The sequence below is a fragment of the Microtus pennsylvanicus genome, chromosome 11 (assembly GCF_037038515.1).
Source record: "Microtus pennsylvanicus isolate mMicPen1 chromosome 11, mMicPen1.hap1, whole genome shotgun sequence".
NCBI lineage: Eukaryota > Metazoa > Chordata > Mammalia > Rodentia > Cricetidae > Microtus > Microtus pennsylvanicus.
In genome coordinates this window covers 100,078,095-100,103,574 of record NC_134589.1, presented here as the reverse complement: position 1 = coordinate 100,103,574, position 25,480 = coordinate 100,078,095, and the positions used below count along the sequence as shown (strand labels likewise).

The window sequence follows — 25,480 nt, the reverse complement described above, 5'->3', positions numbered from 1 at the left end:
GTAAATGTAATTAAATCAATTCCAGAGATGGAACCAGAAACCAGAATCCAGGGGTAGAGAAGAGCAACCTGGAAGCCGCTTATGCCTCCACGTGACAGAGTCACCCTGAGGGGTTGCAGGTTTCAGCAACTGCGTGCTCTGGTTCGCGCCACTTAAGAGCTGTGCTTGCAAGGGAGATTTAAAAACGACTCAGAAAAGAGCAAACCGCGTGGGCAGAGACTACGCGGGCCTGTGGAGTTTAAATCCACGTGGGAGGCCAAGGCCGCAGCTGCAAGGCACAGGTGGCAGCTGAGGAAGGGAGGGCTTCCGCCAAGCCGAACTCGCGGCCGGCAGCCGAGCGGGAAAAGGAGAGGTTCTAAAACCAAACGTTGGGTGCCAACTGAAGGCGTAAGTCATAAACAATGCCACACCAGTTTGGAATTATGATTAATAGGGTGGTATTTATTTAAAGGGGCAAAAACTTACAGATCACCGTCAGCCCTCTGTGCAACCAGGAAGTCTAGTCGCCGGCGGAGCAGGAAGTGAAGAGAGAGAGGAGAGGGAAGTGGCCGCATTTTTAAAGGGAGACCACGCCCCAATGGGCTGGTATCTCAGCGGTGATAGGCTGGAGGAGTGGGAGGACCTCCCGTAACAACTCCCCTTACATACGTCAGGGAGTTACAAAAGCCAGAGCAAGCAGCTAATTATTTCACAAGTTATACCATTCTGGAAAGGGCACAAAAAATCAGGAATTTAAGTTAGAGAGAAAAGCTACTAAAATGGGTACCTTAGCCATCACATTCCCTACTGACTCTAGTTCATATAAGTCAAATCGATTCATGTTGAAGTACAGGTTGATAACGAGCCTGTAGGGCTCATATTTTAGCAACAGACTTGATTCTGCCTTTAATGTCAGTGCAGGGCCAACTGTGATGCCAAGGAGCAGTATGAAGCAGAGGCCCAGCTATGACCATTAAAGGGTCATGGGGACCAAGAGAAAAGAGACTAAACCAATTAGAAGCCTCAGTTCACTCCTTTGCCCTTGAATCTAAGTTTTTCTGAATCATATCTAATGTTTTCAATGTAACTCCTGAGTTACTGACACAGAGACAGTTTTCACAGCACAAAAATGACTTTCCTTCAAGAGTAACAAATCCAGTCCTCGATGGTTCTGTAAAACCATTTCTGCTGGGGAAACTACTTGTTTTCCACGCTGTCTATGTCTTGGTCTACTTTATTCCTTAGTGTTTGAAAACTCTGGTCTTCAGTAACTAGGGCTGCTGCTACCGACCTGTGACTCTTGCTTCATGAGGAGGGGTTAACTACCCCTGCGACTGATACTCTCTTTTTTTCTAACAAGGCCCTAATGAGCCTCAGAATGGAAATGTCCTTCATAAGCAAGCAAAAGTTTTATGCTGGGGTAGTAGTTAATAGAGAGATTGACCTCTAGCCCATATAATAGGGAGGCCTGGGACCTAGACAAAGTTAACAATTCGTCCCAGGCTAGAGTGTGTATAATTTGTCCAATTATGCAGTAACTTCAAGGTCTTGAGCTCAGGGACATCTCAGGATATAAGTCTGTACTGCAGTAGAGTTGAGGCTGACTCTATTACTGTAGCTTCTTGATTGTGACTGTGGGTGGAGTGGCCTGAGAAGGGGGACAGAGAAATGAGATACCCTAATCTCTGGTTGTGGCTGCCAGTTCATTTTAAGACCTACAGGATTGGCTAGGTAGGATGGTACCCATTTCTGAATAGTGAATTCTACACCGGGACTGTTTCCATAATTCTTAAATTTAAGCACAAATCCCCAGGTCCGACCTGCGGCGAACTTCTCGACTCCGCGTATTGAGTTCTGAATCCTCTTTGGCCCCTCGCCTGGCGACCGAAGTTCCCGGGGTTTCGGCACCAGCTGCGGCAAACTTCTCGACCAGTGAGGAAGAACAACCACCACACGAGGATTCTTCTCAGATCACGCTTTATTGGAGTGCCTCTTGGTTGAGGGAGAGCAGGAAGTGAGGGGCCCCGAGAGCACTAAAGCAGCTGCTTATATAGGGAGTAGGCACACAGGTCGCCCTGTGATTGCTTGCCACCATCAGCTGACACCAGACTGCATCAGGATAGGTCCAAGGGCCCTTAACCACCGCGTATGTGGGAAGCAGGGGACACGCAGCTCCCAAAGGCATAGCCATATATGGAGTTGTTTCTTTCCAACGGGACAGGATGTCAGCGCCATCTTGTAATGGCGATTCTGTCCGGCTCCCTGCACCGACCTGCAAGCCAGTATTTGGAGCTCAATTCATTCCAGGCAATGATCTTTTTTTTTTTTTTTTTTTTTTTTTTTTGCTTTTTTTCAAGACAGGGTTTCTCTGTGGTTTTGGAGCCTGTCCTGGCAGTAGCTCTTGTAGACCAGGCTGGTCTAGAACTCTCAGAGATCCGCCTGCCTCTGCCTCCAAAGTGCTGGGATTAAAGGCATGCGCCACCACCGCCTGGCTCAGGCCATGATCTTTAAAGTGAAGGGGTTGCAGGTTCCAGGTTTACAATCCCGAGAAGGATACACTCGTTGAATGGAGATGAATGGGTCTTTATGTCCACCCTGGTCAGACTCAGTCTCACAGCCTGGGGTGGAGCAATGATAATCTCTTTTACATTTATGACAATGTGTAGGCCCATCGGCTGGGCACACATAAAATGGTGAAGACCAGAAGGATATTTTCCGCGTTTTGGTCCCACACCCCGGGTGAACTGGACTGTAATTTCCCATTCAGCCATGAGTTCATTGTTATCAAAGAAATCGCACAGGTTGAATCTAAACACAGGTTGGGAGGTGGCATTCCAGAAAATGCCTATTATTTTCTTATCTGCAATTCGAGACAGTTCCCAATCCCAGACTTCAACCCTTTTAGTTGGCCACCAACTACCAAGATTCCCAATATTAGTGGCAGATGCAGGTCAGCTACACCTTTAGAGGGCAATGGGAAGTTTGCATTACCCTCCATTCGTCACCTTCCCCTGGCTGGTTGTGTCCACCTTTACATGGGATTGGTGGATCCAAACTGCAGTCCCACTACCTTGATGGCCTTTGGATCACAGGATATAGTTCCTTCCAGGAAGGTTCCGGAGTCTGGTTGGGTAAGTGGTAGATGCACACCAAGTCCCCAGTCAAGGGTGGCACAGGCGTGGGTGACAGATGGCTCTGGTTGTCTGCTGTGGTGCCTGTAAGGACTTGAGGAAGGAACGATTAGACAGTTCAATAATAATCTGTGGCCTTCCCATGATAGAATAAGTGGAAGTGGTTGGCCAAACATTTCACTTATCCTGATAGGGGGAGCACCTGATCCTAAAAAGAACAGTAAGGAGAAATTCTGTCCACCCCTTTACTAGTTTCTGCCCACAATTTAATAAATGGTTTTGTAAATAGTTATTTCTTTCTACCTGTCCTAAACTCTGTGAACTACAGGCACAGTATAATTTTCAAGTATTCCTGGAGTTTTAGCTACTTGTTGAGACATTTTGGCCATGCAGGCCATGCCTCTTTCAGACCCTAAAAAGGAAGGAAGGCCAAATCAGGAAATAATGTCCATTAAAAACTATATTAGCTGTTTCTGAGCTGGTGGGAAAGGCTTCTTACCCATCCTTGAAAAGTATTTATAAAAACTAGCAAACACCAGGATTGAAGTTAAGAGCACTGACTGCTTCTTACAGAGGTCCTGAGTTCAATAGTTCAATTCTCAGCAATCACATGGTGGCTCACAACCAACTGGATTGCAATCTGGTGCCATCTTCTGGCCTGCAGGGACACATGCAGAACATTGTATACACACTAAATAAATACATCTTTAAAAATAAAACAAAAAACAAACTAGCAAATACCAGTAGGCAAACTTCATCAGAGCAAATTCAGTAAAGTCTAATTACCAATGTTTACCAGGTTAAGTCTCCTTTTGCAAGCACCCACCATAGGTACAGGTGCTGGTTTTCCTTTTGTCACAATCACCTGGGCGCAGACAGCACAGTGGCAGGCGATTTGTTCAACCCTTTCATCCACGTGGTATAGAAAGTACCTATCCCTGATTAATTTTTAATTTGGTTGATCCCAGGTGTGTTTTGATGAATTTGTGAGAATGGGTGGCCATAGGGCTTCTGGCAGGAAGAACCCACTGTCTCAGAAGACCCTTGTTGTCTGGTCCAGTTTTCTTCCTTGCTAGTATACATAGGACATTCTAGCAGGTGTGGCTCAGGCAGAAGGGTGAGTATTGAGAGAGGGCCTAATATTTGCAGTGGCCCCATTGGCTCTGTGGTAACTCCTTTTGCCATGGCATCAGTAAATCTGTTGACTCATCCTTCCACTGAGCCCCCTCTCTGGTGTCCTAGACAATGGACAATAGCAAGCTTTTCTGGCAGCCAAACAGCTGCCAGGAGAGCTAAGACCTCCTCCTCTTTGGTTTTGATCTCCCTTCCTTCAGGGTTAGTATGCCTCGTTCCTGGTACAAGGCATCGTGGATATGTGGAATGGCAAAGGCATACAGCTACCAGTATAGATGTTGATGGCTGACTATTTCCCCACCTTAGTGCCTGAATCAAGGCTAATTAGTTCCGCCTTTTGGGCTGATACTCCTTGAGGAAGAGACTGAGCCCAGGTTACCTCAATGAGTGTCGCTAGAGCTGTACCTGCACACCTCGGCCCATCCTCACACAGCTGCTTTCATTAGTAAACAGGGTTGCATCTGCCTTTCTGAGAGGCTGGTCTCACAGGTCCAGTCGTCCACACTGCAGATGGTCAATAACTTAGACATGGTCTTGGACTAGCTATTCTTTGGGGTTAGGCAGAAGAGATGCTGGGCTCAACACTGCAGAAGTTGAGAATCTGATCCTGGATGCATCAAAAATGAGAGCCCAATAATGGGTAAGCATGTGTTTGACATCTAGCACTCAGAGGCTCCCCAAAGGAGCATTTCAATGGCGTAGTGACAACCAACTCCTTCCTCATGGTCTATTTATCAGCTTCTTTCATCAATAATGCAGTGGCAGCAATAGCCTGGATGCAAACTGGTCATCCTGCTGCAACTGGGGCTAGGTGTTTAGACAAAAAAGCCATAGGCCTTTTTGGTTTTTTGTTTGTTTTGTTTTGTTTTTTCAAGACAGGGTTTCTCTGTAGCTTTGGAGCCTGTCCTGGAACTAGCTCTTGTAGACCAGGCCGGTCTCGAACTCACAGAGATCCACCTGCCTCTGCCTCCCAAGTGCTGGGATTAAAGGTGTGCACCACCACCGCCCGGTGCCACAGGCCTTTTTCACGGTCCCCAAGTTTGAGTCAGTATGCCTTTCATCAACCAATTTTATTCATCCACAAACAAGTGGAAAGGTTTAACAATGTCAGGTAACCTGAGCACAGGAATCTCCTTTTCCTTGCCCTCCCAGCTCAGAGGGCCATTTCCTCCTAGGCTCAAGTATTATGGTTTTGATATTTCTGCAAAGTTAGGTACCCATAGTCTGTAACCAGGAATTCTCCCACCTGCCTTTTATCCTGTTGTTCATGAATATTCACGATAGCTTGCATCCTGCCTGAGGACAGGATCCTGCTGCCTCCCCCCACGCTATGTCCCAGATTAAGTTACCTTATTGAAGCATAATTGGGCCTTTTTTATCAGATACCTAGTAGCCCGGCTGCTGGAGTGTTTCTCCACAGTAGTTTGCCGGCACTCTTTCAGGGTGTGTGCAACAATGAGATCCTTCATACATTGCAAGACGGTGATTTCCAGGTGCTCTTGGTGATACTCAAGGAGGTCTGCACTAAGAGCCTCATCAGAGTGGGGAAGAGTATTTTGCTGTTTTTTTTGTTTTGTTTTGAGCCCTAGCTATCCTGGAACTATCTCTGTAGACCAGGCTAGCCTCACAGAACTCCACCTGCCTCTGCCTCCATAGTGCTGGGATTAAAGGTGTGCACCACCACAACTTTAGAATGAGGTAGTTCTGAAACCCCTGCAGAAGTTGAGACCAGTTCAATAGGTCACTGAACCCTGACTTTGGATGTACCCATTCAAAAGCAAACATGGATCCAGACGCAGAGAGGAAAAGGCATCCTTTAGGTCTAAGGCAGTGTATACAGTTTTTCCTGGAGCTAACAGGCTGAGTAAAGTATAAGGATTGGGCACTTGAGGGTAAACAGTTTCTACTCTTTTTTGGCTTCCTTCGCGACTGGGTATCTAACCTGTACAGGCAAAGCTGAGTTCAGGAGTTAAACAACTATTGTGAGACCAGTGCAGGGAAATTGGTCTCTACCCATACAGAAAACTTAACATACTTTTGTTAGGCGCGATTCATCAGCTCTTAGTTTTTCAATACTCATTTTTGTTTGTCATTTTATAGTCTTCTGAAAAAGGGCAGTTTACCAGAATTGCTGAGTATGGACTTGCCAGGTCCAGAATGGCTTTATTCTCATTGAACAGATAATGGTGGCATTAAGTTTTCTCAACAAACCTCTACAATCAGGGGATATGGAAATCTGGCATAACAAGAAAAGAATGAATCACAGTACCTTGTCCAAGGTTCACTTCTTGGCTGGTGGTCTAGAAGTAGACACTGGTTCCTGTGGATGGTGATTCTCTGCTCAGTGATGGGGTTTAGGGGTCGGGTCAGCACTGAATGGGCTGTATTCATGCTTACCAGAAACCAGAATTTTGCCCTCTATTTTCCTATAACCATGGGCTCTTGGGGGCTCACTGGTATGGTGCCCTAGCCCTATCAATGTAGAAGAGACCCAGCCAATCACCTTGCTAGCAGGGGGCGGGGTCCCCCGAGGATATTTTTTACTTATAAAGATTGCGGGCATTCTCCCAACCACCGCCCCTTCTGTTTTCCTGTTCTCTGCGGAAACTTGTGGTTCTGTAAGTCTATTTCCCCATTAAAGCTGTATATATTTTTACAATCTGTCTACATTCATTTACGTCGATACATATCAATTTGATCCAATTAGACTGAAGATCAGTCCTCTTTTTCATGTCTATGAACTTTGGGGCACTTGTTTTTCCAGTGTCCTTTTTCTCTACAATATGCACACTGGTTCTTCTTCATCATGGCTCAGGTCTGATTTGGTTGCCTAAGGGCAACCGTCAGGCCCTTCTCTGAAGTTGGTTATCATTATCCTGGCCAGCCTTATGTCCATCTCATCTGGATCTCTGCTGTTAAGTCTTCTGAGTTATTTATAACAGCTGTGACCTATTCATTCCTTCAGCCTTTCTAACTTCTTCAAATGTTTGGGGCTGACTGGGTAAGTAAAGAAATGTTAGTAACCCCTGGCTTTCTGGGCTGTCCAGATCCTGGTAGGCCTCTTGGAGATGCCCCAGCAGCCCAGCAGGATTCCTCAAATTATTTCAGATACCTCTGAGATATTATAATGGCTTTCTATCCACTACTCTTATTCTGGTCAGCAGGGCCTGGCGATAGGTGGAGAGCCCTGCTACCTTGATCAGTGCTGGGATTCCAGTTTGTTAAGGTTGAGGGCAATATTCACTCTGCTCTTTTTTCCAATGAACCCACTGCAGCCTTCCTGGCCTCAGTAATCAAACAGGGAACCTAAAACCTGCTCATAACCAACCCAGGCAGGCTGACTGGTAAAGTTTCCGACACGTTGATGGGGGGCTAAGGTTCTCAGAAAAGGGAGAATTTGGGGTCTTTCAGTTATACAGATAACTGGCTGAAAGGAACAAAGACTACAAAATGCCTAGGCCTCTGCCCATTTCCTGTCCCTTCCTCTGACAGGGGTTGGGGCCCTTTAGGGGGTGCCTCTCTGAAACAGAGTACAGCTAGGGTCTGGCTCGACTGAGGTGGAGCACAATCCCACCCATTTTGAGTGTGCAGCGGTTGAGAATCAGTTAGATGGAGGTGAGGGAAAATCAGGATAAACTCTTGGGACTGCAGGCATAGAAGTAGCCTTCAGACAGTCAGGCCCTGGACTATCTGGATGTGTGGAGTGTAAGGTGAGGAACCGTCTTCCTCCTCTGCAGGGACTAGAACAGAGAATCCAGACATTTTACTAAGGTTCTTACTCCTCCATGGCCTCTGCACCAATGCCTGTCTCCAGGTTTCTGTCCTGTTTGAGTTCCTGTCCTGACAGTGACATGGAAGTATAGGTCAAATAAACCCTTTTCTCCCCAAGTTGCTTTGGTCATGGTGTTTCATCAAGGCAATAGTGACCTTGACCAAACACTTTGTTCACCTTACTTTGTCCCAAGTTGTAAATTACCAAGGGGAGGTGCAATTCAGTCCTAATGATTTAAAGATGAGGTCACCACCTTAAAAACACTTGCTCTGAGCATGGTGGTGAATGCACTCAGCACCCAGGAGGAAGAGGCAAGATGATCTCTGTGAATCCAGCTTGGTCTACAGAGTGTGTTCCAGGGCAGCCAAGGCTATTAAAAAAGAGACTGTTGGGCTGGAGAGATGGCTCAGAGGTTAAGAACATTGACTGTTCTTCCAGAGGTCCTGAGTTCAAGTCCCAGCAACACATGGGGATTTACAACCATCTGTAATGAGGTCTTGTGCCCTCTTCTGGTTGCAGGCAGAAATACAGGCAGAACAATGTATACATAATAATAATAAAAAAGAATATCTCCACGCCCCCAAAAAGAAAATCTACTTCAATAAATGCTACCAACATGACTCAGTGGTTACAATGTTTGCTTTATTTGTGTTTGAATCTTAGTACCCATGTAAAGAAGCCAGGTATGGCAGTGCTTGTCTGTAACTCTAGAGCTGAGGAACTGAGAAGGTAGATCCCCAGGGCCAGCAAACTCTGGGTTAGTTAGATTGTCTCAAAAATAAGATAGAGAAGCAACTGAGGAAGATATCTGCCTTTATTTTCTATTGCTATGATAAAACACTGACCAAAAATAATTGGGGCAGAGTTAATTTCATATTACACCTCTCAGGTTATACTCCATCACTGAGGTAAATCAGGGCAAGAACTGGAGAAGAAACCATGGAGAAACACTGCTTATTGGCTTGTTCCTCTTGCCTTCTTATACAACCTAGAACCATCAGCCCAAGGGTGGTACAGCCCATAGTGGGTTGAGTCTACCCACGTCATTAATCAAGAAAATGCCTTTCCTACAGGCTAATTTGATTGGAGGTGTTTTCTCAATTCAGGTTTCTTCTTCCCAAATGACTCCAGCTTGTATCAAACTGAAAAGTATGAAACTATCTTAGTCAATGTGCAATGTCTTACTAATGTCCCTTAGTAAAGGCACACCATGACCACAACATCTAACTGGGGCTGGCTTACAGTTCAGAGGGTTAGTCCATGGTCAGCATGGCGGGAGCATGGCGGCATGCAGTCAGACATGGTGCTGGAGAAGTAGCTGAGAAGTCTACATCCAAATCTGCAGGCAGCAGGAGAGAGATCCTGGGCCTAGCTTGAGTTTTTGAAACCTCAAAGCCCACCCCCAGTGACATACTTCCTCCAACTAGGCCATACTTTCCAATCCTTTCAAAGAGCGCCACTCCCTGATGACCAGTCATTCAAATCTATAGGAACCATTCCCATTCAAACTACCACACTAACCAGCACAGCATCCAGTCAGCCTCCCCAGATATGGCCTCACATCTGGAGATGACTCATTCTTAAACTGGGTCTCCCCACCATTTTCTTTTCTTTCTTCTCTATTTTCTTTTCCTTTTTTTCTTTCTTTTTTGTTTTTGTTTTTCAAGTGCTAGAATTAAAGGCATGTGCTATCACCACCTGGCTGTTTTATTTGTTTCTTGGCTCTTTTTTCCTCCTAATCCACAATTACAGATTTCTTTTTGTTTGTTTGTTTTTTCGAGACAGGGTTTCTCTGTGGTTTTGGAGCCTGTCCTGGAACTAGCTCTTGTAGACCAGGCTGGTCTCGAACTCTCAGAGATCCGCCTGCCTCTGCCTCCCGAGTGCTGGGATTAAAGGTGTGCGCCACCACCGCCTGGCTCCTATCACCTTCTTAATACTGTATTAGAAAGAACCCAGTCACTAAATCAGCCCACACTGAAAGGTGTGTGTTGATGTTTCATGTGGGAATAGGAATCTCAGTTTCAGCTCTTTCACCTTGCAACACCACACTAGATTAACTTTACTAAAGCACATTATTAGCATTAGTATTCTTATGATTTCTCTCAAGTGTGACCGCAGGTTAACAACTAGCTACTTTGTCAGTTTTAAAGCCTATATCCTAGCCCTCCATTTTGCAGTTCTCTGGCTTTAGTCACTTGCTGTTTCCAAATACCTCCAGGATCTATCATCTGAATTCATGCCATCTTCTTAGCCCAAAAGTCTGGTGCTTGGGGCTGGAGAGATGGCTCAGCAGCTAAGAGCATTGGCTGCTCTTCCAGACCTGCGTTTGTTTCCCAGCATTCACATGGTGGTTTACAGCCAACCGTAATTCCAGTTCTAGAAGGATTCAACACCCTTTTCTGGCCTCCACCAGCACTGCACACATGTGGTGCACAGACATACACGCAAGCAAAACACCCGTACACATAAAATAAAAATAAATATCTTTTTTAAAAAAAAGTCTCGGGGGCTGGAGAGATGGCTCAGAGGTTAAGAGCATTGCCTGCTCTACCAAAGGTCCTGAGTTCAATTCCCAGCAACCACATGGTGGCTCACAACCATCTGTAATGGGGTCTGGTGCCCTCTTCTGGCCAGCAGGCATACACACAGACAGAATATTGTATACATAATAAATAAATAAATATTTTTTTTTTTTTTTCAGCTTGGAAAGTGTTAGCATTTAATTGGCCTCCCTGAGTGGCTTCAAGCCACCAGAACACAGGCACCTCCAACACCCTTTATCTTCTCTTCAGCTCTTCTGCTGAAAAATTTGGCTTTCACGATGACAGGCTGCTTAGGGAGCTTTCCCTTCCCCAGAACTTTGTAGTAGCCCGATCGCACGACATCAATGATGGGAGCAACTCCAGTCTTGTTCTTGGCAGCGTTGACCCGGGTCTGCTCACTGACCAGCGTCCACAGTTTATCCAGGTTGACAGTCGGGCAGAAGCTCTGGTTCCTCTTTAAGTGGTAATGCCTCATCCCAACTTTCCCGAAGTAACCTGGATGATATTTGTCGAAGTTGATCCTGTGATGATGCATGCCTCCAGCGTTCCCGCGTCCTCCCGGATGCTTGCGGTGTTTACCGATGCGGCCATGGCCGTGGCTCACGTGGCCCCGGAGTTTCCGGGTCTTCCTCAGTCTGGATGGCATGGCGGTGGCAGAAAGGAAAGAGCATAAATAAATATTTTTAAAAAAAAGTCTAGTTCTCAAACAATGGATGCTCTTTGGAGTGTGTTGGTGTGTAAAGAAGCCTGGATACCTCAAGCCCAATGTAACAACTCACCGCAATATGCTAAAAGTTCATCTTATAGTAGATTCTAAAACAGACGAGGAGAAGCCAATGACTTTTTCCAAAATGTTTAGTAGGGGTTGACTTAAGTCAAGATCCTTATTGGACACCAGCAGGAGAGCGTTACTCCTTCATAGAAGGGCCGCTTTTGGAAACAAAAGGCAACGGATAACATTCTACTTCATTTCTTCAGCTCTCGAAAAACTTCACACAGCTAGTTGAGAAAAGCCTGTCACTAGCCTCAACAGTTAGCCCATAGCTCCTAAACAAACTATGAAGCTGTGCTGGTGGGGGGGCCGGGGCTCACTCACCCTTGTAATCCCAGCCTCTGGGACGCAGGGGAGGATGATTGAGTCAAGTTTCAGGACAACCTGAGCTAAATAAATAGCAAGCTCTTGACCAAAAGTAAAATAAAATAAATAGAGCGTGTTGGCGTACGCCTTTAACTTCAGCACTGGGGAGGCTGAAGCAGGAGGATCTCTGAGTTCGAGGCCAGTCTGGTCTACAGAGAAGGGTTCTAGGATATTCAGAACTCTCAAAACAAACAAACAAAACAAAACAAAAACTAATGGTACCACTCAGAGCTTCCTGAGAACAACATCGTTGTTATAAGGCAGCACAATAGGTACACTCGGCAACTACTCCTAATTTAAAAAGAAAACGTAAATTGTATCTATTCGTAGGGAGGAAATAAATAGAGTATGCGTCTAACAGTCCTGGAAGCTTCTAGGAGGTGGTGGTCTCTGCGGAAGGGAGAGAAGGAGGAAGGAGGCATTCTGGAGTACTGCGCTACTTACTGGTAATCCAGGGCTTACCTTGAGCCGACGTTCCGGAGACCCACTCATCTTCTTCTTCCTCACTTAGCTTCACGCGCCTGGTCCTAGCGGTTCCTCATTATTTCGGGGAACAGCACCAACTGGGGGAAAGCGACGCCCGAAGCCACAACGGGGTGGAGGAGCCTCGGCTCTCCGCTCTTCAGGGGCCGCACGGGGTTGAGGACAGGGCTCCAGTCTCTTCTCAGGACGCGCTCCCGCTTTCCTCCGTGGAGGAGCGGCAGGGCTTGCGAGGCGCGGAGCCTTAGGAAGAGCCGGACGCCAAGCGCCGCCTCAACGATGCCTCTGACCCCTGCCGGCTCCTTCATCACCAACTACACCGAAATCGAATTCCCCGCCTTGCGGAAATGAAGCACTAGGCCCCCGGGCGGTCCCACCCCTTATCTTCCGGTTCCGGGCCGCGCGCGTTCCTAGCTCCCGGGTTCTGCACGAGGCTAGGGAGAGTCATGGAGAGCTCTGCGTCCGCCTCCACCTCGGCCTCAGCGGACACGCCGACCGCTCTGGAACATCTGGACAGAGAGCAGGCGAGTGATTGGGGGACAGCGACTTGGAAGCAGGGTAGTTGGGGCCCGCGTGAGCCATGGGTGCGGAGCGAGAGGCCTGGAAACCCAGAGCGGGCCCGAGAGTGCGTGTGCGCCCCAGAGCCCGAAGGAGGTCGCCGAAAACGCACCCCGGCGGGTTCGCTTCCCTCGGGCCTGTGACCCGTTTGCCTCCTGTTGAAATTGGGCAAAAGCGCTCCATTCTGCAGGGTTACAGGACGCTTGTACGTGCACGTGCGAAAAGTAGCGTGCTTAGGGCCGGGCGTGTGTCGCTCTGAAAGTGCTCCCAGCGCTATGCACTTTTCCTGATGTTCCCTCTGTCGTGGAGGGCAGGAGAAGCTTCGGTAGAGCTTGTAAGGACACCTTGTAAACAGATTTTGGGAGTTCTTGATGGATTCAGAAATTGCACTGGGTTCAGATTCTAAGAGCTCAGTACGCTGATTGAAGTTTGCTCAATAGCTGGGCTGTGGTGGCGCACGCCTTTAATGCCAGCACTAGAGAGGCAGAGACAGGCGGATCTCTTTGAGTTCGAGGCCAACCTGATCTACAGAGTGAGTTCCAGGACAGGTTCCAAAGCTACAGAAAAACCCTGTCTCGAAAAAGAGAGAGAGAAATTTGACCGGTAAAAAGAAAGAGTAGCAAAGGAAACAAACCTGTTTGTGTTTATGGGAGCAATGGTTAGCCTAAATTGAGAAAATTAATTTATTTCTGTGTTTATGCAGATAAGAAAGGCAGTGGAAGTTCTGCTTGCACACTCCAAGTCAAGAAAAAACAATAATGAGTTACTTTCGAATGGGAATGAGAATTTATTTTTAATGGTGGTATTATGGAAAATTCCAAAGAAAGAACTGCGGGCCCGAATGTAAGTTCTAATTTACCTGTTCTGGGTTTTTTGTTTTGTTGTTGTTGTTTGGCTTTTCTTCCTTCCATTCTTTTTTTTTTTTTTTAATGGTCTCATTACAAAGGCGTGCCTGACCCCAAACTCAGGAATAGATCTGCCTCTGCCTCTTGAGTGCCCGGGCTTTAAATTTTGAGACTTGCTTAGAGTGTATCTATTTCTGAGTATGTGAATGTGTACCACATATCTCCAGTGCTTGCTGAGGCCAAAGGAAAGTGTCAGATCACCTGGTACCGGAGAGACAAGAGGTCTTGAGCAGCCCAGTGTGAGTACAGGAAACCGAACTAAGACCATCTGGGAAAGCAACAGACGGTCTGATCTGCTGAGTGCCCTCGGTCCTGCTTGGGAGCCCTCTTCCCCCACCCCCATATTCTTTTATAACATATTTTTAGAGCCAGGTGTGGCAGACACAGGCAGATCTCTGAGTTCAAAGTCAGTCTGGTCTACAGAGCTAGTTCTAAAACAGCCAGGGCTACACAGAAACCGTGTCTTGAAATTAAATAAAAATATTTTATAGGTTGCATTTATTTTGGGGGGTGGGGGTGGGGCACACATGTGGAAGTCCGAGAATAAATATAATTTCTCATCTGCTGTGTTGGTCCTCGAATTGAGCTGTAACCCACTGGTTCATCCCGCCTCCCCGTATGCATCTGTTTCTGTTAGCTGTCTTGTGTCAGCTTCCTCTGATGTAGAGCTGACATAATTGTGGTCACTCTCCTACTCTCACTTGACCAAGTGTCTTAGAGATTGTGTTCTGCTTGTTCTTTTTATCAAAGCAATATGTAGTATAGCTTGTTTTTCTCCAAAATAGGATGGCTCGGGGAGGTTTAGAGGGAAAAATACTCTAAAATGTGTGTGTGTGTGTGTGTGTGTGCAGAAGCTTAGGGGACCCTGGAGAGGATCAGTTTCCCTGGAACTTGAGTTACAGATGATGTAAACTGCTATGTAGGTGCTGGGAACCAAACGTGGGTCCTCTGAAAGAGCTACCGTAAGTGCTCTCAAATGCTGGTCCAGCCCCACTTCACTTTAATCTATATGTCTGTAAACACATATGTTTATGTATGTATGTACACACGTGTGAAAACACGTGCTGGGGTATGTGAAGATATTCTTGGGTGTCTTCCTTGGGAATGCCATCCACCCCCTTTTTAGGCGGGTCTCATTTGCTTAGAGCTCATCAGCTAGGGTTTACCACTGAACCCTACGGATCCTCGTGTATGCACCTTCCTCTGAGATAGGTCGTGTTCGTCACCACCCTTCTCTCTGACATAGGTTCAGGGGATGAGCCCAGATGCTTGTTTGTACAGTGAGTGCTTTAAAGTTGTCTCCCGGGGGATGGAGCATGATTCCTTCCTGTGCTGCGGGACTGCTCTACAGTGAGCTACACTCCCAGCCCTCTGCATCCTTTATTCCCATATCTTTGTTCAGTTTTTTACTTGTGGGACGTCCTTTTTTTCTTTTTTTCTGTTCTTCCCCCACCTGTCTTAATTGATTTGATTTATTCTGGTTTTGGTGTGGGTTTTTTCTGGGCTGGCCTGGCACTTTTCCACACTCCTTCCTCATGTTAAAACTGGAATTGTCAGCATGCCTGACTTGCTTTCCTTCAGAGCAGTATTTGCTTAAGTAGAAAATAATCTAGCCGGGCAGTGGTGGAGCACGCCTTTAATCCCAGCACTTGGGAGGCAGAGGCTGGCGGATCTCTGCGAATTCAAGGCCAACCTGGTCTACAAGAGCTAGTTCCAAGACAGGCTCCAAAGCTACAAAGAAACCCTGTCTCGGAAAACTAGAAAGAAAATAAAAGTGTAGGTAAATGGGGCTGACAGGATGGTTCAGGTAGATATGCTCGCCCCCAGTCCAAGTGACCTGAGTAAAATCTCTTGGCACACGTGGTGGAAGGAGAGAAACGGTTTCCAAAACTTGTCCTCTGAACCCACATGTGTGCCATGGTAGACCAACAAAAATTTTTTAGATGAGAGTAAGTGTGTTTTGGATAATACTTTCTCTGGAATCATTGCTCTTTGTGTTTTGTCATTGTTTTACAGGTCTTTGCCTCATAGTATTTTAACAGATTCATCAGAAGTCTGTTTGTTTACCAAAGATGAGTGTGAGTCGCCTGAACAGACAGAATGTTTCTATAAAGCACTTTTGAAAAAACATGGCGTGAACAGCGTCTCTCAGGTAGGAATCATGTCGCTGCTTTGAAGTCCTTTCAGAAATCTAATTGGAAAGAAATCTGATACACTGCTATATTTTTTTAGTCTATTTTTCTCTTTAGTTTTTCTTTATGGGTATGTGTATATGCCCCTAAGCCTGCATGTCTGTACAGTGTGGATACAGGTGTGCTTGAAGACCAGAGAGGGTTTCAGTTCCCTCGGAGCTGGAGTTACAAGTGCTTGTGAGTTGCCTGATGGCTATAATTTTTTTATTTCTCCTCATACTAGGAATTGAATCCAGAGCCTTATATATGCTAGTCTAATGCTCGGTCCCAAACTTCCAATGTAGATCAGGCTAGCCTCCAACTTAGAGGTATCTTTCATTTGTGGAATTAAATTACCCCAGGCTTGAATTAAAGTTGTGCACCAGGTGCTGCCTCCCCACCCCCATCTCTAAAACATTTGCTTTTTAAAAACATGCCTGGGTGTTTTGTCAGCATGTGTCTGTGCACCTGATAGGTACAGGAACCCATGAAGGGCAGAACAGAGTCTTGGATTCCCTTGTGCTAGAGGGGGGTACACTTGGCTGTTAGCCACTATGTGGGTACTGAATCAAACGCAGGTCCTCTATAAGAGCAGCCAGTGCACTTAGCCCCTAAGCTATCTCTCCAGCTCCTGTTTTACTTTGTTTTGAGATAGCATCTTCCTCGATTGCTTGGGCTAGCCTCAAAGTTAGCATTATTTGGCACAGTGCTTGGCAAATTTTAGGTGCTCAGGAATTCATTAAACTGAGAAGGGTGTGAGTCTAGGACTAACCTGAATGGGAAGCACTAAAGATTTCTTCTTTTGTGTCAGGTTCTTAAGGTTTTTAGTTTTGCTTTTTTTTTTTTGTTTGTTTTTTAGATTATCCCTTTTAGAACTTTAAAAACAGAATATAAAGCCTATGAAGCCAAGCTCCGCCTCCTGGGTAGCTTTGACATCTTCATTGCTGATGAAAGAATTAGACGGCATTTGCCTACACACATAGGAAGACACTTCTATCAGAGGAAGAAGTAAGTTGATTTGCAATGACTGGGCTTCAGTGGTAGGAGTTTTTATCTTTGTGGTGTTCTGACATCTGTGTGTTTTTACAGAGTTCCAGTATCTGTAAACCTTCTGGCCAAGAATCTGTCCAAAGAGATTAAGAACTGTATCACAGGGACCGTCTTAAACATCTCCAAACAAGGTTCTTGCAGGTAACAAGAGGAACATCTATGCAAACCTTTAAACTTTATATGTTATGGCAATCACATCCATTTTTTTTTTCTTTAAAGAGTGGTGTTAATGAAACCAGATCCTTCTATTAAAACTCTAAGAGACCAGATGGTTGTAGATCTTTGGGTAGATCTCTGAGTTCGAGGCCAGCCTAAAATACCAAGCAAGTTCCAGGACAGCCAATCTCTGTGAGTTCAAGGCCAACCTGTCTACAGAAGTAGGTTCCTGGACAGAATCCAAAGCTACAGAGAAATTTATCTTGAATGAACAACTAAAATATGGTCTTCTAGGAAAATTTTTCTTAGAAATGACTTTAGTCCCCTATTAACAAGCTCATTGTCATTGCGATCTGATTTTCCTATGTATTCACCCCAGTAGGACACCAGCTGCAGACCAAAAAATGCTTCTCTAGGTCTGTGGCGTTACTCAAAGAAGCACATCTGACTAAAGCAGCTAAGTAACTGAAGGCCATGTACCACTGTAGTTCTCTGTCCAGCTACAGGCAACTCAGTGCAAAGAGCTTACATAGCCTTGGAAAAGCCTCTTCAGTCTTGTCCCTGTGTAGACCTGCTGATATCCCCCCTTTCAGGGGCATGTTTCAGCTGAGAGGAAGGAGCTACATACTTAAACCTTGGGTTCATTCTCACCCAGGGTCCTGAACTGTTTGCAGCCTTACATCTAGACTAAAGGAAAGACCTTTGGAGTAGACAAGATGGTTCAAGTTTAAGGCTGGTGACTTGTTTTTGATCCCCAGGACCCACATGATAGAAGGAGAGAGTCAACACCTGCATGTGTCTTCTGACCTCCACATACTGTGAGGCACCAACATTCACACAACACATACACACACACAAACTCAAGTACAGTTCCTAGCACGCATGTTAGATGTGGCTTACAACCACCTGTAATTCTACCTCCTGGGGGGGTTGAGTGCCTATGGGCTAAAAGCTTATGTGAACAGACTCAGACATACAAACATATAATTTAAAATTTTTTAATCCTAGCATGGGTAAGGCAGGGGCAGATAAACTTCTGAGTCAGATACAAACTTGGTCTACATAAAGAATTTCAGGCCAGCTAGAGCTATCTACTGAAAACCTGTCTCGAAATAAATTTTAAATAAATAAATTTTAAAAAGCTTTTATATAGGGCTGGAGAAATGGCTCAGAGGTTAAGAGCACTGACTGCTCTTCCGGAGGTCCTGAGTTCAAATCCCAGCAACCACATGGTGGCTCACAACCATCTGGTGCCCTCTTCTGGCCTGCAGGGATACATGGAGGCTGGACACTGTGTACATAATAAATTTCTTTAAAAAAAATATATAATGTAATAAGATGCCTTTGTTCTTTTGATATGGGGTTTCACTGTATAATTCTAGCTAGCCTGGAACTCACAGAGATACTCTGGCATCTCCACTGAATGTTGGGATTAAAGGCATGTTCCCTCAGACACACCCAAAAACATGGGTGCCATTATACCCAGTAAGGATAATGATTGCCTATCAGCCTTATGTGGTCATTGATGGTGTCAGTGTTGCCTCCTACTTGCAAGAGGGAAGCACCCCTGGTTGGTTTCAGTTAAGTAAGAAGAGTTGTCATAGGCTGATGTCAGAGAGCCACAAAGATTGGAGAAGCCGAGTATAGTGACTATATGGTCCTAACACGGGGAGGCCTGTGTGGCATAGTGATTCTGTGTTTCTTTCATATATCTCTTCTCTTTGCCTGGCACAATGGCTTCCTGTCTTCTCTCTCACCCTGCTGTTCACCACAAACAGCTCTGTGTATGCATGCACATGCAGAATAGACAGCTAGCCAGTGGCTGGCTGAGAAAAGGAGCTAGTCAACTGCTGTCCAGTTGACACTTCACAGACTGCCCCACAGTGAACCTCTAGTGGTGGGCCCTACTACAGGATCCCTCCTGGGCTTCCCAATCATTGCCTATTCCTTGACCTTTGATAAAGTATGCTATCTGAAAGAAGTAGGAACTCTATTTGTGAAGGGCCCATCTGGATGGAATGGAACTATGAGGTTGCAGTGACCCTTGAGTGACTCTGCTCAGAACAACTTTAGGGACCAGTATTGTGGGTGTCAGGGCCGTTTCTGGGGTCAGTTCTCTATACACTGAGTTTACAGGAGTTGAACTGCCACTCTCAGCCTCCGTGACTTAAGTTCAGGCTGTCGGGCTTCTGTGGCAAGTTCCTTTACTGGCTGGGCGTCTCATGGTTCAACCTGTGTTTCTTCAGCACGGTGGTATTCTACTTTAGGTAATAGAGTTCTAAAATACAAAAGTTAAGAGTCTCTATTTATTAAATTCTAGTGCTGTGCGTGTTGGTCACACTGGAATGAAGCCTCAGCACATCCTTGAAAACATCCTGGCTGTCTCAGAAATGCTTTCAGAAAAGCTGCCAGAGGTACAGTATGGCGAGTGCTTGAGTCGTGACGCTGAGGGAAGCAGCAGTGTGTGTGTAGATAACATTGTTTCTTTGTTTCAGAAATGGCAGAGTGTGAAACTCTTGTTCCTAAAAACTGAGAAGTCGGTTTCCCTTCCCATTTTTTCCTCATTTGTCACATGCCAGGATGAAAACAACATCATGTCCTTCAATAGCCTGAGGAAAAAGGTTAGTATAAGTTAGAATATTGGGTGGGGTGGGCATAATGATCAAAGTGTAAGCCAGGTGATAGGGCACACCTTTAATCGCAGTGTTCAGGAGAGAGATGTTACATGAAGGGGGTCCCTTGTTTGTCCCAGTCGCCCGGCTTGCTTAGCCCCAAAATAACCACACAGAAACTGTATTTACTAAAACACTGCTTGGCCATTAACTCTAACTTCTTATTGGCTAACTCTTACATCTTAATTTAACCCATTTCTATTAATCTGTGTATTGCTGCTTTGCTGTGGCTTACCTGCTAAAGTTTCGACCAGTGTTTGTCTCCTGCAGCTCCATGGCATCTCTCAGACTCCACTTCCTCCTCCCATGCTATAGGCCAAGGCAGTTTCTTTATTCATTAACCAATAAAAGCAACGCATAGACAAAAGGACCTCCCACACCAGGGAGCGTGGGAGCATGCAGGTAGACATGGTGCTAGAGGAGTTGAGAATTCTACATCCTGATCCACCTGTAGTAGGAAGAGAGAGACACTGGGTCTGGCTTGGGCTTCCTCCAACAAGGCCCTGCGTTCTAAACCTATGTTCAAATAGTGCCATATTCTAATGACAGATTCTTTTTTTTTTTTTTTTTTTTTTTATTGGGAGGCAACAGGGAAGGAGCCTCTTTCATCAGCAGGAGTATTCACAGGTTCTTCAGCCACTCCAAGCTTGGGCCTGAGTGTCTTGGGGGTGGCTGGGCACATCGGGCATGTTCCCATTATCTCGTACAGGGACTGGGTAGTTGTAGGGTGTTGCCTGGTTGATCAGGGGAGCATACTTGGTGTAGGGGCTGATTATGGGCATAATTATAACGATGCCTCAGGCTGAGAAGGACACCACCAGCACCGGCTCCTTCGCCCAGGCATTCTTGAGGAAAGTGTGATTCTCGTGGCCATCTTCTATAGGGGCCATTCTTATTCAAACCACCATACAGATTTCATTCTCTTTTAAATTGCTGTTGTGGGATACTCGATCACACTTTGGGCCCTGAAGTTTTATTTCTGTTAATGAAATCAAAGCAACTTTGAGTCAGGAGGCCAAATTAGCAACCAGTTGATGGAAAGTCATTCTAGAGTGTAAGACAATAGAGATATGCACAGGAAGTAATAGGGAGGGACTTAGTGCAATGTGGGTTTTTTTTGGTGGCGTGGAAGTACACTCGGAGATGCCAGCAAGGAGAGGTTAGCTAATGGCTACTTAACCTCTCTGAGCCAGTAGGTTTTCACCCCAGCCTTTGATTCCCAAGACTTGCTGATAAATAGAACAATAGAGATTTAACTAAAAACTCTATCTGGCAGCAGTGACATAGCTGCAGAATTCCAGCCATGTGCAGGCTGAAGGGCTGGGCACTACTAGAGAAGCAGAGGTGAAAGTGCGGTCCCTGAGCCGAGGGTGGAAGTTGTCCTCGCTTCTTGGAATACGCTTACAGGTCATCCTGGTTGGGTTTTTGTTTTTGTTTTCCAGTTTATCTTTTGTTTTGCTTTATTTAGGGGTCCCCCAGGGTTTCTCTGTTCTTTGGAGCCTGTCCTGGAACTCGCTCTGTAAACCAGGATAGCCCTGAACTCAACAAAGATCTGCCAGTCTCTGCTTCCTGGGTGCTGGAATTCAAAGCATGAGCCACCACCTTCTTTTTTTTTTAATATTTATTTATTTATTATGTATACAATGTTCTGTCTGTGTGTATGTCTGCAGACCAGAAGAGGGCACCAGACCTCATTACAGATGTGAGCCACCATGTGGTTGCTGGGAATTGAACTCAGGACCTTTGGAAGAGCAGGCAGTGCTCTTAACCACTGAGCCATCTCTCCAGCCCCGAGCCACCACCTTCTGACTGTTTAGAATTTCTTATTTTATGTATATGAATTAGGTTCTGAGTATTCTGCATCCTGGGGGGGTGGGCAAGGAAGTCAGAAGAGGGCATCAAATTCCCAGGAAATGGTCTCCAAAGTTATTGTGAGCCACTATGTTGATTATGGGAATCCAGCGAGGTCTTCTTCAAGAACAAATGCTCTTAACCACCGAGCCATCTCTCCAACCACTTTTTGTTTTGTTGGGGCAAAGATTTCTATCACCACCATGCATGTAAAATTTCTATTGGCCCTTTTATTTACTTGTTTGTTCATTGTTTGGTTTGGTATTTTTAGACAGGGTCTCACCATGTATACATGTCTATATACTAGACAAACCTTGAACTCACAGAGATCCATCTGCAACTTAGAAGCACAATCTAACAATGTAAAGAGCAAGCCTTTTGATACTGCAGCTGGTTGTCTCTACCCATAGTCAGCTAACACTGAAATCACGGTGACAAGTTACCTCACCCTTGCTGGGACCACTCTGCTACATGCTGAAGCATTCCCAACCTGGTGACCTGTGGGATTTGTGAAGAGCTGGTGCTGATAGCAGCAACTGGGTGAATCAACTCTGCAGATAACCTTCCTTCCTCCTTCCAGAATGCTCTTTATTACCTATGCTGCTACTAGAATATACTGCCTAAAATTAGGATGGGTCTTCCCAAACCCATTTAAGGAATCGATCCCAACACTTGGAAGGCAGAGGCAAATGGATCTCTGAGTTTGGGGCCAGCCTGGTCTATATAGTGAGTTCCAGGACAGTCAGGGCTACACAGAGAAACCCTGTCTTGGAAAAAAACAAAGATAAACAGTTAAAGGTACAGGAGTGATTGGCAGGAACCTTGAAAGTATGCCAACCACCTAAAGCACATTGAAGACTGGAGGCTCAAGGCTAGGGAGATGACTCCATTGGTGAAAGTGTTTGCCGTGCAAACATGATGTCTGAGTGTGATCCCAATTCTGGGGCGGTGGAGAAAAATGGATCCCTATGGCCAGTCAGCCTAGCGTAACCTAATCGTCAAACCACAGATCCCAGTAAGAAAGTGGGTGGCTCCTAAAAAGCCTCAGTTGACCTATGGTGTACACATACACACTTACACAAGAGATGGGTGGGTCAGTAATGATTCAAACCAAACCAGGGCTTAGTGGGGATGGATTTTCCTTTTTTAATTTTTTTTTTTTTTTTTTTTTTTTTTTTTTTTTTTTTTTTTTTTTTGGTTTTTGGAAACAGGGTTTCTCTGTGGCCTTGGAGCCTGTCCTTGGAACTTGCTCTTGTAGACCAGGCTGGTCTCGAACTCTGCCTAAGTGCTGGGATTAAAGGTGTGCGTCACCACCCAGTGGGTTCTGCTTCCCTAATGTAGGTGCTAGGGTTTAATTTCTCTCTCTTTTACCTTCCCCTTCTCATTCTCATGCTTACAATTTGCGTATAGTAAACATGTACCCTACCGCTAAACTAAATCTCTAATTCTTTTTGAGACAGAATCTGAGTCTTTAGTACATAGACCAAATTGGCCTTTGAGTTTACCATCCTCCTATCACTTCCCAGCTAGCTAGGAGTGCAAGCATGTACTAATATTCTGCTGTTAATTCACCTACCATCTGTGTGGTGGGTAGGTGGGTGTATAGCTCGGAGTCAAGGTAGCCAGCCGGTTGTGGTAGAGAGTGTCAGTGATTTATCTTGTGGCAGGTAGGTAGGAGAGGTGCAAGGCCAACCCCCTTGGGTACACATTGAAACACCTGTCACCCCACAAACAAGTAGAGCTGAGTTTTAAGTGCTTGGAAATAGGCATTTTGTATGCATGGTCAAGGACACTGTAGAGAGTTTATGAATAATCAGAACTGTAGCTTCTCAATCTGTTTTCTCCGAATGTTTTTCCTGCTAATCTTTTATCTGTTGTTTTGGTAGGTAATAAAGAAAAAAATGAATTATGAAAAAGAAAAGTCGAAGAAGAAAAACAAAATGTTAAGGAAAAGCTCCCAAAAGGCTGCATCTCAAGGTAAAACTAGCAGTGCTCCAGTGAAGGCCCCAAGATCCCAGAAGAAAAAGACCAGCAAAGTAAAAACACAGCCTGAAGGGACAGACGAGAGTGAAGAAGCAATCCCACAGCTGGTCCCAATAGGAGAAACACCGAATAAAGAAAACCTGGAGGTATTTTTATTGGCATTGGTGGTTGTTGTGTGTCAGGCAAGCAGGGCTAAGTGATAGGAGTCTTAGTTTTCGGGCTGTAGGAAGGCAGGTACTGATTGACTTTATCCTGAAACATCTTGAGTATTGTAAAAGGCCTGTGTTACTCTATGACAGTTCATCTTCTAGGAGCGTAGCTCACATGTGTGGGTATTCATTGTAGCCGGTCCATAAAGTGGGCAATCCAAACACGTAAACACAGGATGTGTCTGCTGCCAGCATAGTACAACATACTGGTGTGAAGTTCTTGGTTTTGAGACAAGGTCTTGTTGTGTTGTTAGCCTGGGCTTCCCTCCAAAGTGTTAGGATTGCTGTCACTGTACTAGTCAGCCTTTATTATTTCTAATAAAAGGAAAATAGAAGTAGGGATGTATTCTAAAATAAAAACTGGGTATTGGTGGGGCACGCCTTTAATCCCAGCACTCAGAAGCAGAGGCAGGCGGATCTCTGAGTTTGAGGCCAGCCCTGGTCTACAAATTGAGTTCTAGAACTGTTTCACAGAGAAACTCTATCTCGCTTAAAAAGAAAAAAAGTTATGTACTAGGCTGAAGTATGAGCTGAACCCAGCCTGGATTACAAAGTGAGTTCCAGCCAGGTGAGACCATGTCTCAGAAAGAAAAGGACAGAAAACAAATGTCTGATGATAGAAAAGGCCATTCCTCATTTCGCCATGCCGAGGTTACACTTAGAAGTTACAATCAGAATTGTGGCTCCTTAAGTTTGATTGTGAAATCTTGGTCCTTGTTGTTCTAGACTTAATTTTCTTTCCTTTTTTTCTTTTTAAGATGCAAGAAAATATCACAGGGGAAAAGTCTCCAAAAAAGAAACCTGATACAAATACACATCAGGGAAAGAAAAGGAAGGCCCTACCAGCTACAGAGACCCCAGAAGCTTCAGGGCCTGAGACCACAGGAAAGAAGCCAAGAAGTATGCCAGAAACCAGAAAACCAGAGGCCAAGTTCTTTAAACCCAGGAAATCTTCCAACATGCCCAAAGACAAAAAAGCCCAAGTAGCCCACTCAAACTAAAATCAGGTTTCTCCGTCTGAAGGAACCCTAGCAGAGTTAACTGAAGAGCTATTCAAGAATACTTGGGCAGGAGGGACTGGTGTCATCCACTGTGGGACATAGAGACAGGCAGATCTGTGTGGATCTGAGGCCAGCCAGAACTACATCGTGAGACCCTGTCTCAACAGACACACTTGAACAAAATTGGGTGTGCACTCCTGCACTAACACTCAAGAAGCCAAGGCCAGAGAGTCAGGAGCTTGAGGGGAGCCTAGAGTTTGGCAAGAATCTGTCTTTAAAGACCAAAGTTCAGTCTTGGGCTTGGTGGGTTTCCAGGGGTGATTCTGAATTAATGTTTCTATTTGTAAAAGACTAGGGATTTGAAGCAAAAGCATCTATTTTTGTTGTTCAGTGTATTTCTTGATACGAGTGCTTATGTTGTATTCTAATAAAGTGTGCATCTGCTCTGGTAAACGGTGCTGTGCGGTGGTGCTGTGCATCTCATCTGACTAATTTGAAGACATAGCCGCGGCTTTCCATCTCAACGGGAGAATTTAGTCACTTGAACTGTTTGGTTTTTTTTTTTAATGATTTTTATTTAACTTTATGTTCATTGGTGTGAAGGTGTCAGATCTCATGGAACTGCATTTTCAGACAGTTGTGAGCTGCCATGTGGATGCTGGGAATTGAGCCTGGGTCCTCTGGAAGAGTAGTCAGTGCTCTTAACTGCTGAGCCATCTCTCCAGCCCAGTCACTGGAACTGTTAAA

The 25,480-nt window shown here is 45.4% G+C and overlaps 2 protein-coding genes across 2 annotated transcripts; one reads left to right on the top strand and one right to left on the bottom strand.

Annotated features, from left to right (window-relative positions):
* Nucleotides 1–10,703: 10,703 nt before the first annotated feature.
* Nucleotides 10,704–11,223, bottom strand: LOC142831716 (large ribosomal subunit protein uL15). Its single transcript, XM_075942049.1, has one exon. It carries the CDS (start codon nucleotides 11,203–11,205, stop codon nucleotides 10,759–10,761), a length of 447 nt encoding a protein of 148 aa, XP_075798164.1. The 5' UTR covers nucleotides 11,206–11,223; the 3' UTR covers nucleotides 10,704–10,758.
* A 1,330-nt stretch (nucleotides 11,224–12,553) lies between these two features.
* Rsl1d1 (ribosomal L1 domain containing 1) lies at nucleotides 12,554–25,186 on the top strand. The gene is made up of 9 exons (XM_075942048.1): nucleotides 12,554–12,701; nucleotides 13,439–13,578; nucleotides 15,657–15,792; nucleotides 16,671–16,819; nucleotides 16,901–17,002; nucleotides 19,338–19,431; nucleotides 19,513–19,638; nucleotides 23,427–23,669; nucleotides 24,491–25,186. The coding sequence occupies exons 1-9, from the start codon at nucleotides 12,624–12,626 to the stop codon at nucleotides 24,731–24,733; spliced, it is 1,311 nt and encodes a 436-aa protein (XP_075798163.1). The 5' UTR covers nucleotides 12,554–12,623; the 3' UTR covers nucleotides 24,734–25,186.
* The last annotated feature ends 294 nt before the right edge of the window (nucleotides 25,187–25,480 follow it).